This window comes from Chenopodium album, chromosome 27 (assembly GCF_948465745.1).
Source record: "Chenopodium album chromosome 27, dcCheAlbu1.1, whole genome shotgun sequence".
Classification (NCBI taxonomy): Eukaryota; Viridiplantae; Streptophyta; class Magnoliopsida; order Caryophyllales; family Amaranthaceae; genus Chenopodium; species Chenopodium album.
In genome coordinates this window covers 122,396-138,448 of record NC_137860.1, presented here as the reverse complement: position 1 = coordinate 138,448, position 16,053 = coordinate 122,396, and the positions used below count along the sequence as shown (strand labels likewise).

The 16,053-nt window shown below is 37.1% G+C and overlaps 2 protein-coding genes and 1 pseudogene across 3 annotated transcripts; 2 read left to right on the top strand and 1 right to left on the bottom strand.

The window, feature by feature from the left end:
* Positions 1-979: 979 nt before the first annotated feature.
* Positions 980-3,790, top strand: LOC145621545 (pyruvate kinase, cytosolic isozyme). The gene is made up of 4 exons (XM_081676277.1): positions 980-1,139; positions 1,329-1,588; positions 2,020-2,481; positions 2,708-3,790. The coding sequence occupies exons 2-4, from the start codon at positions 1,331-1,333 to the stop codon at positions 3,518-3,520; spliced, it is 1,533 nt and encodes a 510-aa protein (XP_081532403.1). The 5' UTR covers positions 980-1,139; positions 1,329-1,330; the 3' UTR covers positions 3,521-3,790.
* Positions 3,791-4,368: 578 nt separating this feature from the next.
* Positions 4,369-7,920, top strand: LOC145621546 (alpha-galactosidase 1-like). Its single transcript, XM_081676278.1, has 15 exons — positions 4,369-4,960; positions 5,296-5,354; positions 5,555-5,611; positions 5,715-5,749; positions 5,858-5,961; positions 6,047-6,122; positions 6,225-6,283; positions 6,381-6,446; positions 6,559-6,642; positions 6,730-6,794; positions 6,931-7,013; positions 7,094-7,184; positions 7,262-7,311; positions 7,402-7,542; positions 7,661-7,920. The coding sequence occupies exons 1-15, from the start codon at positions 4,794-4,796 to the stop codon at positions 7,751-7,753; spliced, it is 1,230 nt and encodes a 409-aa protein (XP_081532404.1). The 5' UTR covers positions 4,369-4,793; the 3' UTR covers positions 7,754-7,920.
* Positions 7,921-11,099: 3,179 nt separating this feature from the next.
* On the bottom strand, positions 11,100-15,217 carry LOC145618929 (pentatricopeptide repeat-containing protein At3g49240, mitochondrial pseudogene; annotated as a pseudogene). The gene is made up of 3 exons (XR_014108078.1): positions 15,161-15,217; positions 13,868-14,944; positions 11,100-11,925 (listed from the first exon to the last, which is right to left on the bottom strand). The product of XR_014108078.1 is annotated as a pentatricopeptide repeat-containing protein At3g49240, mitochondrial pseudogene (transcript).
* Between the last annotated feature and the right edge of the window lie 836 nt (positions 15,218-16,053).

The following is a 16,053-nucleotide window of genomic DNA, read 5'->3' as shown; positions in this document are numbered from 1 at the left end:
TAATAATGTAATATTATTATTATTATTATTATTATTATCATCATCATGTATATATTATTTTTTCTAAGATCGTAGGTATATGCCAAGATATAGATGCTCACATGCTCTATGGTTGGAGAAGTGGTGCACGTGAAACACAAGGCCAACAAACTCATAAGCCACTTGTTTTTTTCTCATTTGTACTTCAATAAATCACGATTAATCGAGCAACACTTGATATAGTTGGTTAGAGAATAGAGATACATAAATCTTGAGATAACAAGGTCAAATCTTTTCTATACTTTCATGTGATTGTGTTTGATCACACTTCTCTTAACTTGAAAAAAAAAAAAAAAAAAGTCAATCACAAATTCACAACTAACAATGTTGTCCTAGGTAAACATGGCATTAACAATATATGCGTAACATCTTTACTCTTTCTTTTGTGTGAGAGAATGTGTTAATACTTAGGGCATGTTCTAGTTGACTAAACTGAAGTGAATATTTTATGAAAAGAGGATATTAAGAACCGAACTGAACTGAAATTAATATGAAGAGAAAAGGCCCTTAATACCCACATAATTTAGAGCATGTAGGTATATATTCTCCATAGACCAATAAGACCATACACCTCTAGGCTAAGAATAGACAATAGGCGAAGGCTTATAAGAAGGAATTTCTTCCCGTCTTAGAAAGAACAGACTCGTAGGCTATTCAAACATTTGAACTCATGCGTATACCTTTAAAAAGACTTTGGATTGGGACATTGCGAGACGGGTAGTTTATTTGACACGGATGCCTCCTAAAAAGTGGAATTATAGTGTTTGAGATGAATACGAAGTGTAGTATATAAAAATTTTAATTTAACAAAAAGTTAATAACTTGATAAATTAAGAAGGTAGAATTTCTAAATAAAATTAGGAAACATGACATTAAAAGAGATTGTAGATTGTGTCAAAAAAAAAAATTGTAGACTTGTGAGAGGGGAAAGAAGGTAGGGAAATAAATAAATAATAAAATATCTTTGAAGGTTGTGGAGGAAAGTAAAAAGCAGTGCTGTCCTTGTGGTTTCCTCTCAAAAAAGCTCAGTCGTCTTCCTCGTTCAAGCCCACTGACTTGTTCCCAAATCCCATCTAGGGTTTTTCAATTCTTACTTTTAGGTGAGTCAATTTTCTCATTCTCTCTCTACATATTTGCCTATTAGATTCAATTTTTATATAAACTTTACATCTCAAATATTGTTTGAATTGATTTCCTGTTTCGTTGAATTTTAGTCCAATTGATCTGTGCTCTTTTTTGATTGATTGATTGGTTGATTGATAATATAAGCAATTTGATTGTGTTGTTAGAAATGGCGAACATAGATATTGAAGGAATATTGAAGGAGATTCCCGAGGATGGAAGAGTACCAAAGACGAAGATCGTGTGTACGCTAGGGCCGGCTTCACGGTCTGTGCCGATGCTGGAGAAGCTTCTGAGAGCGGGTATGAATGTCGCCCGATTCAACTTCTCCCATGGAACTCATGAGTATCATCAGGAGACTCTTGAAAATCTCAAAATTGCTATGCAAAACACTCAGATCTTATGTGCTCTTATGCTTGATACCAAGGTCTCCCCTTTCTCTCTCATTCAATTATTATTCAATTATATAATTGCCCTCATCAAGATTAGCTATTCACTTGATTCTGAGATCCAATTACATATCCCAGTTGACCTACCGATGTTAATGCAATCATATGTAGAATTCTTAGGGGAGGATGGATTTAGATTTTGTGTGTACTTCCTGAACCAGGGTTGAGTCAGAAGCCTTGATGTGATGGTTAATTGTAATCTGACTGCTTTCATGTTTTCTATGCTCTTACAGTATTCTATTTTGTGATCCCCTGGGTACTTTCTTTTTACATGAATCTCTTTGATGATTACATAACCTAATTGGCTTGCTGGATCCTTTGTTTAATGATTATCTATTTTAAATTTGTATTTATCAGTACATTTACATTTCTTACTTGAAATAATCTCCCAGAGTGTCTGATATTTCAGGGACCTGAAATACGTACTGGGTTTCTCAAGGATGGGAAGCCCATCCAACTGACAGAGGGACAGGAAATCACTGTTTCCACTGATTACACCATTAAGGGTGACACAGAGATGATTTGTATGAGCTATAAAAAGCTGGCTGTGGATCTTAAACCAGGAAACATCATCTTATGTGCTGATGGTACTATTACTCTCACTGTTCTGTCCTGTGACCCAGCTGGTGGAACTGTGAGGTGTAGATGTGAGAACACTGCCGTACTGGGTGAGAGGAAAAATGTAAATCTTCCTGGAGTTGTAGTTGATCTGCCTACTCTGACAGAGAAGGATACAGAAGACATATTGGAGTGGGGTGTACCCAACAACATTGATATGATTGCTCTGTCTTTTGTCCGGAAGGGATCTGATCTTGTTCATGTCCGGAAGGTCCTTGGCCCCCATGCCAAGCATATACAGTTGATGTCAAAAGTGAGTGAAACATTAATTCTTTTTTTTTCCTTCCAGGTTTTGACTTAGTAGTATTGGGTGTGAAGTCTCTCATTACCTAGTTTTTTTACCTGTTATTTTTGCTTTAGTGGCATTTGAGTTATGTTAATGTTTTTTTTTTTTTTTTTTTTTTTTTTGGTAGCATACCAGCATCCACTTGACCTTTTTGTCTGATTGAATCCTTTTGATGTTTGTTGAATTTATTCAGGTTGAGAACCAGGAGGGAGTGATCAATTTTGATGAGATTTTAAGGGAGACTGATTCATTTATGGTTGCACGTGGTGATCTTGGAATGGAGATTCCAGTTGAGAAGATTTTCCTGGCACAGAAGATGATGATTTACAAGTGTAATCTTGCTGGCAAGCCAGTGGTTACTGCTACACAGATGCTTGAATCCATGATTAAATCTCCAAGGCCAACCCGTGCTGAAGCCACCGATGTTGCTAATGCCGTCCTTGATGGAACTGACTGTGTTATGCTTAGTGGTGAGAGTGCAGCTGGGGCTTACCCGGAGCTTGCTGTCAAGATCATGGCCCGTATATGTATCGAGGCAGAATCTTCCCTTGATTATGCAGCTATCTTCAAAGAGATGATTAGGGCTACTCCTCTACCAATGAGCCCCTTGGAGAGTCTTGCATCTTCAGCTGTCCGAACTGCTAATAAAGCCCAGGCAAAGCTCATTGTTGTCATGACACGTGGTGGTACAACGGCCAAATTGGTTGCCAAGTATAGGCCAGCTGTACCAATCCTCTCAGTAGTTGTCCCTGTCTTGACAACCGATTCTTTTGACTGGACTTGTAGTGATGAGACCCCCGCAAGGCATAGTCTTGTTTACAGAGGTTTAATCCCTCTATTAGCTGAGGGGTCTGCTAAGGCTACTGATTCAGAGTCTACAGAGGTAATTCTGGAGGCTGCTCTGAAGAAAGCAACAGAAAGGGGCTTGTGTCTTCCTGGTGATGCTATTGTAGCACTTCATCGTATTGGAGCTGCTTCTGTTATCAAGATTTGCATTGTGAAGTGATTGGGTAAGCCATTAGTCTCTGATCCGGGTCTATTGGAAGAATGGGAGCAATGGTGGCGAGTTGCCTTATTTTGATAATGCTTTTATGCTTTGTAATATCTTGGCCGAATTATTTTTGGAGCACTTAGTTTTTATAATTATGATCTTATGGATCAGTGTTTTGCAATTTTTAAGCTAGAAATAAACCAAGGACAGATATTTCAGGCAAACTGTGTTTTGTTCTCGGATTTCTTCCTGCAGACCTCCTGCCATAATGTTTTCTTCTCTAAATCCCTTTTCAAGTTCCCAGGATTAAGCTATAAAGTTGTCGTGTTTCATTGTATACTTGCGCACTAATGGTAATTTGGTGAACTTTTGTTCGGCACGGTGCTTGTTGTGGTGAGGATAGGATAGGGGGAAGAAGGAGAATTGGGAAATGGTTAGTGTATCATAAAGGGGACCATGTAGATAAATTTGGAGTGGAAGTCGTGTATTATTGCTTTCTTTTTCTAAGAGACAGGTCGGGCTAGTAGTATGCCACCCGTATCATGCCAAAGTGAAAGAAATAAAAATGGTTAGTCCAAATTATGCCAAGTTCTTTTCATTGGTACCCTCACTCTCATTCCTTTTGATTTTTTGGTAGGGCATTATAGTGAGGGGTTTTCTTTCTTGGCCATTTCTTTTCTACCCATAAAAAAGTAGGCTTCTTTTTTAAAAGTTAAGGCCGAATTCAGGCTGTTGAGTGCTTTTGATTATAATGATTTCAAACTTGATTGGCAACAACCGTATGGATGTTATGGTATCAGGAACGTTCTGGGGGATAATAAAAACAAAATATCCGTGAAGAGATTGCTTCAGACTTACCTTTTTCACGCTGACTGATTACGTATATGTGCCTGGTGTTTTCCTGAGATGATAATATATATAAATATACACATATTATATATAAAATAAAACCTCATCTCATTAATAAAATCGTTTGTAACTTTACAGTTTATTCTAATTATTTATGAATTAAATAAATCTGTATAACAATTTCTAGAAGAAGCTTAACTACTCAAACCATGAGAGTGGTGACTGGTGATCTGACCAAGGGCAAGAAGGGAATTTTGAGAGCCAAACAAGACAGCATTCCAAATGATGACTTATATTAATATATGATCAATTGCATCTATAAATATTCTACCCATACTTAAAGCCCTTCAGAATTGTCCTGAGTACCTTTTCTCTTGTATTATTTTCTTTCCGAGTTTAAGTGTGGTAATTGTATCAGATACATTGTTAAGGTGATACGATGATTTTCAGATGGGCATTGTTGTTGGTACTTGTAATGATTGATCAAGGTAGGTGCAACAGCTCTGTCATGAATAGCACAACAACAAAGTTGCATAATGTTGTCATTCACAGTTCATACCGGAGATTTTTGCTCTCTAATGGCCTTGCTCTCACTCCTCCCATGGGGTAAGCTCTCACTTTCTTTTCGTCCCTTCCCTATACTTATACCCTGCTCAACTAGTTGTTGTAATAGAAGCAAAGCTCATCAGGGGGCCAATAATAGTGGCTGGGACACGCCTAGGCACTGTGCTAGGCTGATGATTTCACTGTTAATATTATTGCCTTTTCTGAATCGTATATTTCTCATAACTTCTTCAGCGCTTGGATAGGCTAGACAATGAATAAACAAGACATAGATCGTATTTATAGTGATTTCTTCGGAGTCTCCATAAGTGTAATTGCTATTATCATCGGTCAAATATGTCTAGACTTACAACCATTTTCTTATTGATGTTGTTCAGATGGAATAGTTGGAATCACTTCGGGTGCAATGTCACAGAAAATATTGTCAAAGAAACCGGTGAGATTTCCAATTTGGATGTATTTTGTACTCCCTCTTATTCACATTAAAATAGTCCTATAGGATAACCTCATTATCCTCAATAAAATCAGTCAAAGGAGGTCATGCAAGACTATCATTTGACGACGAAGGGAGTAATACTGTAAATGAATTTGAAATAAAACATTTCTTATTAATGTTATTTCACTCCTCTGTGACAGCTGATGCATTAGTTTCAACTGGTCTTTCTAAGCTTGGTTACGAATACGTGAACATTGGTAGGTCATGTAGTGATGTAGTACATATAGCCCTCCTTTTCCTTTGTTATGTGTAATGTACTGTTGCCTTGCTGCTGAATTTTCTACTTTTATGCTTCATCAGATGATTGCTGGGCAGAAATAGCTCGCGATAACAAGGTCTGTCTCTGTCTCACCTTGATTGATCTCAACTCATCTTTCTTCTCACAGCGCAAGGTTAATCAAAGAAAATTCATTTAATGTTTATCCTTTTTCATGATGTATCAGGGTAATTTTGTTCCCAAGAAATCGACATTTCCTTCTGGGATAAAAGCTCTTGCAGATTATGTACACAGCAAGGGTCTAAAGATTGGGATTTATTCTGATGCAGGGTATCTTACAGCAACTAGCTCCTTCCCTCATTCCCTGCTTTCCCTGAAAATATTTCTGATGCATCAACATCTTCATAATATATAGGTACTACACTTGCAGTAAAAAAATGCCTGGATCACTTGGACATGAGGTGCAAGACGCAAAGACATTTGCATCTTGGGTATCACACTTACAACTCTTTTCAGTCGATATCATTTCTGAGTCTGAATCATATCAAGGCTTTCTGCTCATTTGTACCTTGTTACTTGTGAAATTTCTACAGGGCATTGATTACTTGAAGTATGATAATTGCAATAACGATGGCTCAAAACCTACTGTTAGGTATATTAATGTACTTTGACCAACTAAGCTATGAATTGTTTTCCAATTTGAAAAGTTGCTTTAGATTTTCTCTGAATATATATGCTCCGCTGTGTAGATACCCGGTGATGACCAGAGCACTAATGGAAGCTGGTCGCCCTATTTTCTTTTCACTCTGTGAATGGTAATCATAGTAGACAACAATGTCTTCATCCAAGTTCCAAACATTATAGATATGCATTATTTTAAAGCATGTCAGTAATGGCATGGATTCTGGTTGTTTGCTTCTTAATTAGGGGAGATATGCATCCTGCACAATGGGGTTATCAGGTGGGCAATAGCTGGAGAACTACCAATGACATTTCTGATAACTGGGATAGGTTGAGTCTTTATATTTGTTGCTACATATGTAATGATCATGTTATCTGATATTTTGTTAAAAATGGTAACCTTTTTACTCACTGCAGCATGGTGTCTAGAGCCGACATGAATGAAATTTATGCTGATCTTGCAAGACCGGGTGGTTGGAATGGTATATATGGGAGTCCTGTTTAGAAAAATGACAATAGTACATACTTTTTCTATGCACTAGTTAACGTAATTATTGGTAAGATGATGGAGAGATGAGAAAGTTGAGTAACTTGAGATTTCTTTTTGTGACTGAATAGATCCAGACATGCTTGAGGTGGGAAATGGAGGGATGTCAAAACACGAATACATAGTCCACTTTAGCATTTGGGCCATTTCCAAGGTGAAGTGAAGTTCTCAAGTCGTCTTATTTAATTCATAAGAATGTTGTCATAGATTCTTATACGAAAAGAGACACTGCAGGCACCACTACTTATCGGGTGTGATGTAAGAAATATGACAAAGGAAACAATGGAAATCGTTGGTAATAAAGAAGTTATAGCAGTAAACCAAGGTAATCAGGATGTTGATGACTTGCATTAGCTGTATGACACCTCACACTATTTGGTGACATCATAATTCTATGTACAGATCCTCTTGGTATTCAAGCAAAAAAGGTCAGGATGGAAGGTGATTGGGAGGTAAGAAATCTTCTTACACCTTAAGATATTTTTCTTAATAATATAGATGGTGCTAACTGTATAGTAAGAAATTTTATCTCCATGTAACAGGTATGGTCAGGGCCTCTGACCAATTACAGGGTAGCACTACTTTTAGTGAATAGAGGTGCGTTTCGTACTTCTATAACAGCTCACTGGGATGATATTGGCATTCCCGTCGACAGCGTTGTAGAAGCTAGGGATATTTGGGAGGTATAACATATTTAACCCTGTGTATTTTGTAGCTACTATTTTCTTCCAATTAGCTCTATTTCCTGTGTATTCTGCAATTTTATGCATTATATTAAAATTTTCGTAACTTGTGATGCAGCATAAAACTCTTAAGCAGAAGTTTTTGCAGAACCTAACAGCAACCATCAACTCTCATGCAAGCAGGATGTATGTATTGAAACCAGTTGCCTGAGTTCCCAAGATAGTTATCTCAATAAAGAGGAACTGACTTTTACCTTGTATTGTTTTTTAAGCCAAAGTCAGTGTACTAGTCATTACCGACTTTTATCTGTAAGTCTCTGATTGTTCAAATATGTGGGAGTTCATTCATCAAATATATGCTTCAAAATGTGATCTATAGCTGTTGTTTGTCCCATGGAACAATTTATAGCTGAGAAAGTTGGAACATGAAATTCATTCTTGAGATGGAAGAAAAACTAGTTGTGTATGCTCAATAATAAAGAACCACTGAGGTGTACATGGATAGATCAACATCAATAATAACATCAAGTAAAGCACATACATTTTGGCACTCTAGTGACAAGGCTAGTGTTTATGCTAAAAATAAATCACCCTCGATTTCAATTTCACTTCAATCAGGAAGCATCCCAAATCTAACTTCATAGGTCATAATTTGATTATGTTTACTAATATGTGAAAGCATACTGTCTGAAACAAGGAAATCAATTCGAATTCCTAAAGAACTGAAGCAAAATTTGACTCAATAAGGTTAAACTGAGATATCGGCTACTGATTGTAGCACATAAAGTCATAAACCGACGTAGCTACAGCAAAAGGCAACAAAGAGAACATAAAAACTAAGTCATAAAGTCACAAGTAAAATGTAACTCCATAGTTAATCATAACATTAATTCAAATGTACATGTATATAGTAAAATGTAACTCCATAGTTAATCATAACATTAAATAATGTTTTTAGGAAAATTAAAAATTCTGCTAAAACCTAAAAAAACAAAAAATAACAGCTCGTCTTGTGTGTGGCTGGCCACACTATGTGGTCAGTTGTAAAAGAACAAAGTAATATGTAACCGAGTAACTCTTGTGATACTGACGGAATAACTCTAATCGAGCAACCCCTATAATACTTAAAAAGTAACTCATAGTCCTCATTAAGGATTAAAGAATTTGTGCTTTTATTAGACTGAAAATAATTTTACTGAACTTAAACTACTTTACTAAATTGAAATTATTTTTATTGAATTAAGGTTTTAAGGGGTCATTTTGGCACTTAAATCCAAATTGAAAATGAGCTCATAATTGCCAAAAAATAACGTTAGTTCGTCGTTCGGAGCGTCAAAAAAGTATCAATTTTCGTGCAGTTCTTATTGCCGTGAAAATTGCTCGGGTAAGGTTTTAGGGAGTCATTTTAGCTCTGTAGGGTTCAAATTGAACCCGAAATCAACAAAAAAAATAAAAAATTAAATGTTTCATTTTGCCTGTAAATTCCGAGCACGTCAATGTCGAATTAAACACATAAAATGAGGCATTTATGGTTTTTTTTTTTGTCAATTTCAAGCTCAATTAGGAATTTAAGGGATAAAATTACCCTTAAAATAACCTTACCCAAGCAATTTTTACGACAAAATTAAATGAATACTTGCACGCTTAAATTTTTAACATGCAAAACGAGGCACTTGCATTAATTTTTTGAGTTCAAGTAGTTAGAGTTTCCCTTGTGGCTCTCTCAGCACAAAAAAAAATTAAAAAAAAATTTGCCCATTCCGAAATTGATTTAGATCCCTAAGGAACATGATGATCATCTAAAACCTTAACGAAACCTTTTTCCACATGCAAATTGAGAAAACATAATATTAATGATTGACCATTATAAAACCCTAATGTAAACAATTAAGTGGTAACTTTTTTTTTGGTGCATGTGTTTTTGGTGGTAGTAAAATAAAATCAAATTTTAGATGGATAGCAAAAATCAAAGTGGTGCTTTTTAGTAGTAGTAAAAGTCAAATTTTCCTTGTTAACAAGCAAATGAAAAGCCAAAAGTTGGCTCGTCTCCCTTCAAGTTTCACTCCTCATCTAGCATCCCATCTTCTTAATACAAGTACAAATTCACCTTGTGCATCAAGGTGAACATTATAGAAAAGAAAAAATGGAAAAGAAAAATCCAACCTTTGCACTTTTTTCTGCTAAAAATTCAACCTTTATTTTATTCCTCAAAAATCTAACATTTTATACGCCACCTTCTTCAACAGATCCATTACCTTTTGAGGATCCATTTTTGTAAGTTATGTGCCACATGTCAGCCATATTTTAAAACCCAACCCCACCCTCCTTCCCTGACCACTTTATCCCCACCGGCCACCAGAACACAGCAACTCCATTCCCCACCGCCCACCGAAGCCCAACAACTTCATTCCCCTAGCCACCCACAATCGCAACCCACAACACCCGCACGCGCAGCCTACAACACCAAATAACCACCATCACCACCAACCTAAACCGTCATTGCAGACCATTCACCACCTGTAATCACCACTTCGCCACCCACAATCACCAAACAACCACCATCACCACCACACATCTTCCAAATTCAAATTCCGACAACCACCACACTTCACCACAAAACCCACTACCTACAAACCCACGAAATCCCACAAAACCACCACCTACAAACCAACAAAACCCACGAAATCCCATAAAAACCACCACCCATGAAATCCCACAAAAACCCACGAAATCCCACAAAAACCACCACCTACAAACCCACAAAATCCACTATCAAATCGAGCACAAACTAGCGTTTGATGGCGACATTTGAACAACTCTTCTGGGTTGGGTTGAAAAACAGAGGAATGGGTTCAAATCGTGGGTTTTTAGTTGGTGGATTCTCGCCGAAAGAACAATTGAGGTGGTTTGTTTGGTGGTTTCGGCTTGGGGTAAAGGTGAGGTGGTGGTGGTGGTTTGGTTTTTTATATTGTAGGGTGGCAGTTGAGGTGGTGATGGTTGGGAGGTGGCTAGGTGGGGAAACGAGCAGGGGCTGCGAGGTGGGTTGTTTTGTGGTGACGAAAATGGTGGCGCCGATGTAGCTGCGGTGTTATTTCCTTATTGAGGAGAGAGAAAGAGGAGGAGTGAGAGGGGAAGGTGAGAGAATTAAAAATAAAAAATAAAAATAAAAAAACCTGTTTATTAGGTTAAATGCATCTGTTGGAGAATGTGGGGTATAAAGGTTGGATTTTTGAGGAATAAAATGAAGGTTGGATTTTTAGTAGAAAAAAGTGCAAAGGTTGGATTTTTCTTTTCCATTTTTCCTATAGAACATCCAAATTTCTCTCCAAGATAAATCAGTAAATACATTTCATTTCACAATATAATTCTTTTCTTTTATTTTTTAAATAATAAAAGTAAAATAGTAAAGTGCATAGAAATAAATATAAGTTGGAAAAAGAGATAAGCTGGAATGTTAATCTCAGATATTAACATGGGCTTCTTCAAAACATTAGACAAAATTAGTTCACCTCGCCATTTCTCTTATAGCAAGTCGTGATAACGATTGAGAGTCATACTTCACCTCACTCTTCACCCTTGACTATTATCAAAGACAAGTTAATCTGAGATTTTGATCTCATCAAATTTATCATCCCTTTTTCACATGGATTTCAACACAAGATAAGGAGATAATGCACTCATGGTGGCAAACTATATCAAAAGTACATAGAGGTTGCAGCCACAAAAGGATTGAGTCTGATGTAAACATCATCATCTCTTGCTAATACCCCCTGTATCAATCTTATTCTCTGTTAATGCACTCACATAAACCTTGAAGACATCAAATGCCTTATCCCCCAAGTTTTCAACAACTGACTGTTCAGACACAGCCACAAAGGCACATAATAATCTTTCCCCAAAAGAAAAAGGAGAAAAATAAAAGCATTCCTCAATCCTACCAGATGTCTACAAAAATCAAGTTAAATTTGTTCCCTCTGTCAAACTTTAGTTGTCATGGTACTAGTTCAAGTCTCGGATGAAGGGAGTACTACACATCTAAAGTGCAAACCATATGTATTATTGAACTGAATCAACTGCACTACTGTACCAAACTACCAACTAATCTAAGTCTTATGTCACCACAGGAACTACCACAGTCCACAGCCATCATTCCTATAACTTCTGGGAATAGTGATAATACCATGTCCAAGATTCCAGGTCTCATAACTCTTTACATTACCTCCTGCGGAAATATTAATTGTCACGGAGTACTAAGGTTGGTCCAAGAGAATTCATTGTAATCTTCTCCGGTAAATGTAAGACTAACTCCGAGAAATTGGAAGCAGGATCAATTAGTTTTGGACTCTTCATCTATCAATTAGTTTTGGACTCTTCATCTGCTTCCTGAAAATATAGAACTCAAAATTAGTCAATACAATATCCAAAATTTCAAGTTTTAATAGTGACATATATCTGAAACAGACAGCTTGATGAAGAGTATATAGATTTCCTTCTTACCCCCCCCCCCCCCCAAAAAAAAAAAAAAAAAAAAAAAGCCATTCTAAGCACATTCTTGATTCTGTTCCACAGTACTTCTAAACTTCCTCAAGGACTATTGGAACTTCATACAAGAAAAAAGAAAGACAAAGCTACAAATAAGTCATTTCGGATCATTATAATACTCCATAAGTCCGTAGCAATCTTGGATACTACTGCCTCCAGAAACCTCAGAACACAAATAAGAAAAAGATTTCAATGTTTCATGCTCAATCAACAGCCTCTGTTTCCTCTGATAGCCGCACGTAATGACAGATCACTGCCATTCCCATCATCGAAAGAAAAAGAGAAAAAAGCAAAGCCATTCTATAGTAGAAAGAAAAAAAAAGAAGAGAGAAGACGGTTAGCAAAACTCAACCTCTCTTTCACTCCTTATGGCATCTGGTTTCAGTGTAAGCAGGATTCCCACGAAAAAGGGCTGCGGTTCCATCCCGCCTTGAGAGGAATGAATTAAAGGTTCAATCCACCACCAACGCCTAACGATTCTGCTATTTTGGTGGCCGCTGATTCGCACGAAGCTGGTCCCTCTGGGGAAAAGGCGTGTATTCAGAGTCCAGACCTAGCTAGAGCAGCACAATGTATGTGCACTCTGCTGTCCTTAGAAAGACATGCCAAAATGTGTTGGACTATAGACCTATACTGCACTTGCAAAGAATGCTAGCAATACCAAATTTTCCATAAAGACCCTTGTCACCATCCTTCAATTGAGCACAAATAACGGCCAAAATCATTCATCACTTCAAGAGGCATTTCAACCCCTTAAGAAACCCACCCCCTAATAGGTTTGAAATTAATAAAACTTTAGTTGGCAATTTAACCTACGCTTTAAGATTTGAAGAATGCATCAAGTATGGAACTGACTGCAACAAGTTCTCATTTAACTTAAATGAAACTCTGCAACTCACCAACACCATGACACCCAAAAGGGCCAAAACAGAAAAAGTATCTTTACAATGTAGTTTTTAGTACTTTCCATATATTCATTAGGGTCACTTATCACCATGTCACCCAAAAGGGCCAAAACAGAAGAAGTATCTTTACAATGTAATTTTAGTACTTTCCATACATTCATTAGGGTCACTTATCACTCTGCCAGAAACAAATTGGATCAGACAGAGAGCATACACATCAGTATGTAGTGCTCGATGGGAACATGTCCTAATTTATTCAACATGAACATCAGGCATCTTAACAATCAAAAGTTCTTTATACAACTCACTACAAACACCAGCAAGAATTTCAAAAATGGTGATCTTTCCTGTAGCTACTACCAGCCAGATGCCTTGCTTTAAGTCTTAACCCCAGAGTTCTCTTTTGTTGGAACAGGGGCTCAGGGATGAGGAGGACAAATTATTTTACTAGATGAACTCCTAGTCTCCAAAGCTTGCCACACAATCACATCATTTCATTTCAATTTTAAGAGTTTTCATAATTCACTATGTTTTCCAGAGTAATTAATTATGACTCAGCAAAAAAGAAAGAAAATGGATTGTGAATGGACAAGCAACTTTCAAACAGATGTACGATCCAAGAACAGCAGCATGAACTGAGCATTTAAAGTCTGATATTAAAGAAGTCTGAGTGAGACTACCGAAAAAGTGTTAGTCAGTGCATTGCAACAGCTTTATAGCTAATATCATAAACTAGCCAAATGACGTGAAAAACTATCAAATCATCATTTGGTGAAAACAAATTAAAAGCTGACAGATCTGAGTTATAGCATATTACAGAAAAGGCTATGATTTTTTATGGCAGTGTGCCAGTCTCATAAAAAGGAAGCAAGAAAGACCTTTTTTGCATTTGCGGATTACTTAAAAATCAAGCTGAAGCCTGTTCAGAGTCAAGACTCTTGAACCCAGATTCATCCGCTGTATTGCCTTCTGGTACAATTTCCCCACTGGCTTGTGTTTCATCATTTGACACCGTATCAGTGATTCCAGAAAGCACTGCAGGCTCTTTGCTGTCTTCTTTGTTTCCAAACAATTTAGAAGGAAGTGAAGAAGCAACTGCAGCTTTTGCTCTGGCCTTGGCCCTTTCTGCTTCTTCAATTTCCCTTGTCTAGGCTTCTTCCTTCTCCTTTTCCTTTTGCTCAATGAACCTGTCCAGTTCCTCCTCCTATCGTGCTTCCCTTCTCAATCCATCTTTGACAATTTCCTGCATGTCTTTATTTACTCCCCTCATCCAAAATATCACTAACAATCTTGAGCACATCATCAACTCTTCCAACATCACACAGAACCTTGAACATAAACTCATAACTAGCATAATTGAACTTGAGCTTCTAAACCATCAAGTCGAAAAAAGACTTAGCTTCATCAATCTTTCCTTCTTGAACCAACCCTTCAACTAGCTTGTTTTAAGTAGACAAATTACGTCTTAAATTCTCATCAACCATTTTCATAAATTCCCAACTGCATCATCATGCAAATTCTCCTTCAAGCACGTACCCATCAACAAGCCATAAGTCACCTCATCTGGACTAACCCCTTCTCACTCATCCTTCCACACAATTCTTCCGCTTCAGGAAGCAAATCATGGTTACACAACAGCTCAATCAAATTATTAAACAATAAAATATCAGGACTACAAATCTTCTCACCCATACTCATAAATGCATCAACCACATCCGTATTTCCAAGAAATGCCCCTCTACCATCACATTATAACTTCCTAGATTCACAGTCAACATCCACGACGGATTATGCAAGTTCTTCATCCTCTCAAACAACTTCAACACCTCCTCAAACTTGCCATTCTTACAAAACGCATCAAGAAAAAAATTATAACCCGTATCATCCATCTTAACCTTCAAATTCTCCCCAATTATCTCCTCAAACGTCTCCATAGCCTTATCCTCCCACGCCTTCTATTATTAGGAAAACACTCTTATTTTTAACCAATGTTGAAGAATGACAATTTTAGCTACCAATTCAGTTTAATACAAGTACAAAACAAAGACCAAATACACATAAACAGGCAATTTTCTATTATATTACAGGTAAAATGTAGAACACACAAAGTTTCAATTCAAGAAACAAACAGCTATGAGTACTTGATACTTGCAAATGAAATAACCTCATACATGATACATCCCGAAAAACCCCAAAGCATACCGCAAATCAGATAACAGAGCACACATGATAAACCAAATGAGCAAGCAAAGAAATAACAGTAATGGTAATCAATAAACAAAGGCAAATAATTATGATACTTGTAATCAGTAGTAGTAATAGTAAGACAAACAAAGAAATATACATAGATTTAAAAATAAGTAAAAAAAAAAAAGAGTCAAGAGTTATATGATTTCGAATTCGTCTTCCTTAAGATGAGCAAAGAACTTGACAGAACCACGATCTGGGACATCAATACGGAACTCAACTTTGAAAGGATAATTGGGGGAAATATGTTTTCCTTTCCAAAATCCAACATAATGCTTAATAACACCAACCATATCTGGGGTTAATTCAAGCTGAGGCAATTTAGGAACATGGTAAACCTTAAGAGGGGTTTTCACCCTAACCTTACATCCCACTTTCTCCAGATTCTTCTTCAAATTCTGGTCTTCTTCAGATGATGAATCCAAATCTGTTGAAGACTCGGATCTCAGAGCAACCTCGCAGCATATTGCTGATTTTGTTCTAGCTGTTGCTATTGTTCTGCATCGCAGTGTACCTGTAGAGCACAGCGAAGACGACGATGGAGTAAGTGAATTGTTGCGCCCAAACAACAAGAGTGGTCTAGTTGTTGCCGCCGTTGCTGCTGCAGACATCACTACCACCGCTGTTGTCATCGGATCGGATTTTGATTTTGATCTAGAAATCAAATGAGAGTTCCTGATTTTCTTTAATAATATCCTCTGCTCTGGGCCAGTTATATCCACCACCGGGTATTGTCTTGTCCTTTCCTCATCCATCTACGACAATTCATGTTATTGGGGTTATTTGATCAGTGTTATCGAGTATACGGGTTATGTAG

What these genes read in the sequence shown, in the direction of transcription:
- LOC145621545 (XM_081676277.1), top strand. Translation starts at nt 1,331, where the DNA reads ATGGCGAACATAGATATTGAAGGAATATTGAAGGAGATTCCCGAGGAT. An exon ending in CTCTTATGCTTGATACCAAG is followed by an intron (nt 1,589 to 2,019) that starts GTCTCCCCTTTC and finishes CTGATATTTCAG; the next exon opens with GGACCTGAAATACGTACTGG. An exon ending in ATATACAGTTGATGTCAAAA is followed by an intron (nt 2,482 to 2,707) that starts GTGAGTGAAACA and finishes GAATTTATTCAG; the next exon opens with GTTGAGAACCAGGAGGGAGT.
- LOC145621546 (XM_081676278.1), top strand. Translation starts at nt 4,794, where the DNA reads ATGATTTTCAGATGGGCATTGTTGTTGGTACTTGTAATGATTGATCAA. An exon ending in GGCTCAAAACCTACTGTTAG is followed by an intron (nt 6,284 to 6,380) that starts GTATATTAATGT and finishes TCCGCTGTGTAG; the next exon opens with ATACCCGGTGATGACCAGAG. An exon ending in GGATGGAAGGTGATTGGGAG is followed by an intron (nt 7,312 to 7,401) that starts GTAAGAAATCTT and finishes TCCATGTAACAG; the next exon opens with GTATGGTCAGGGCCTCTGAC.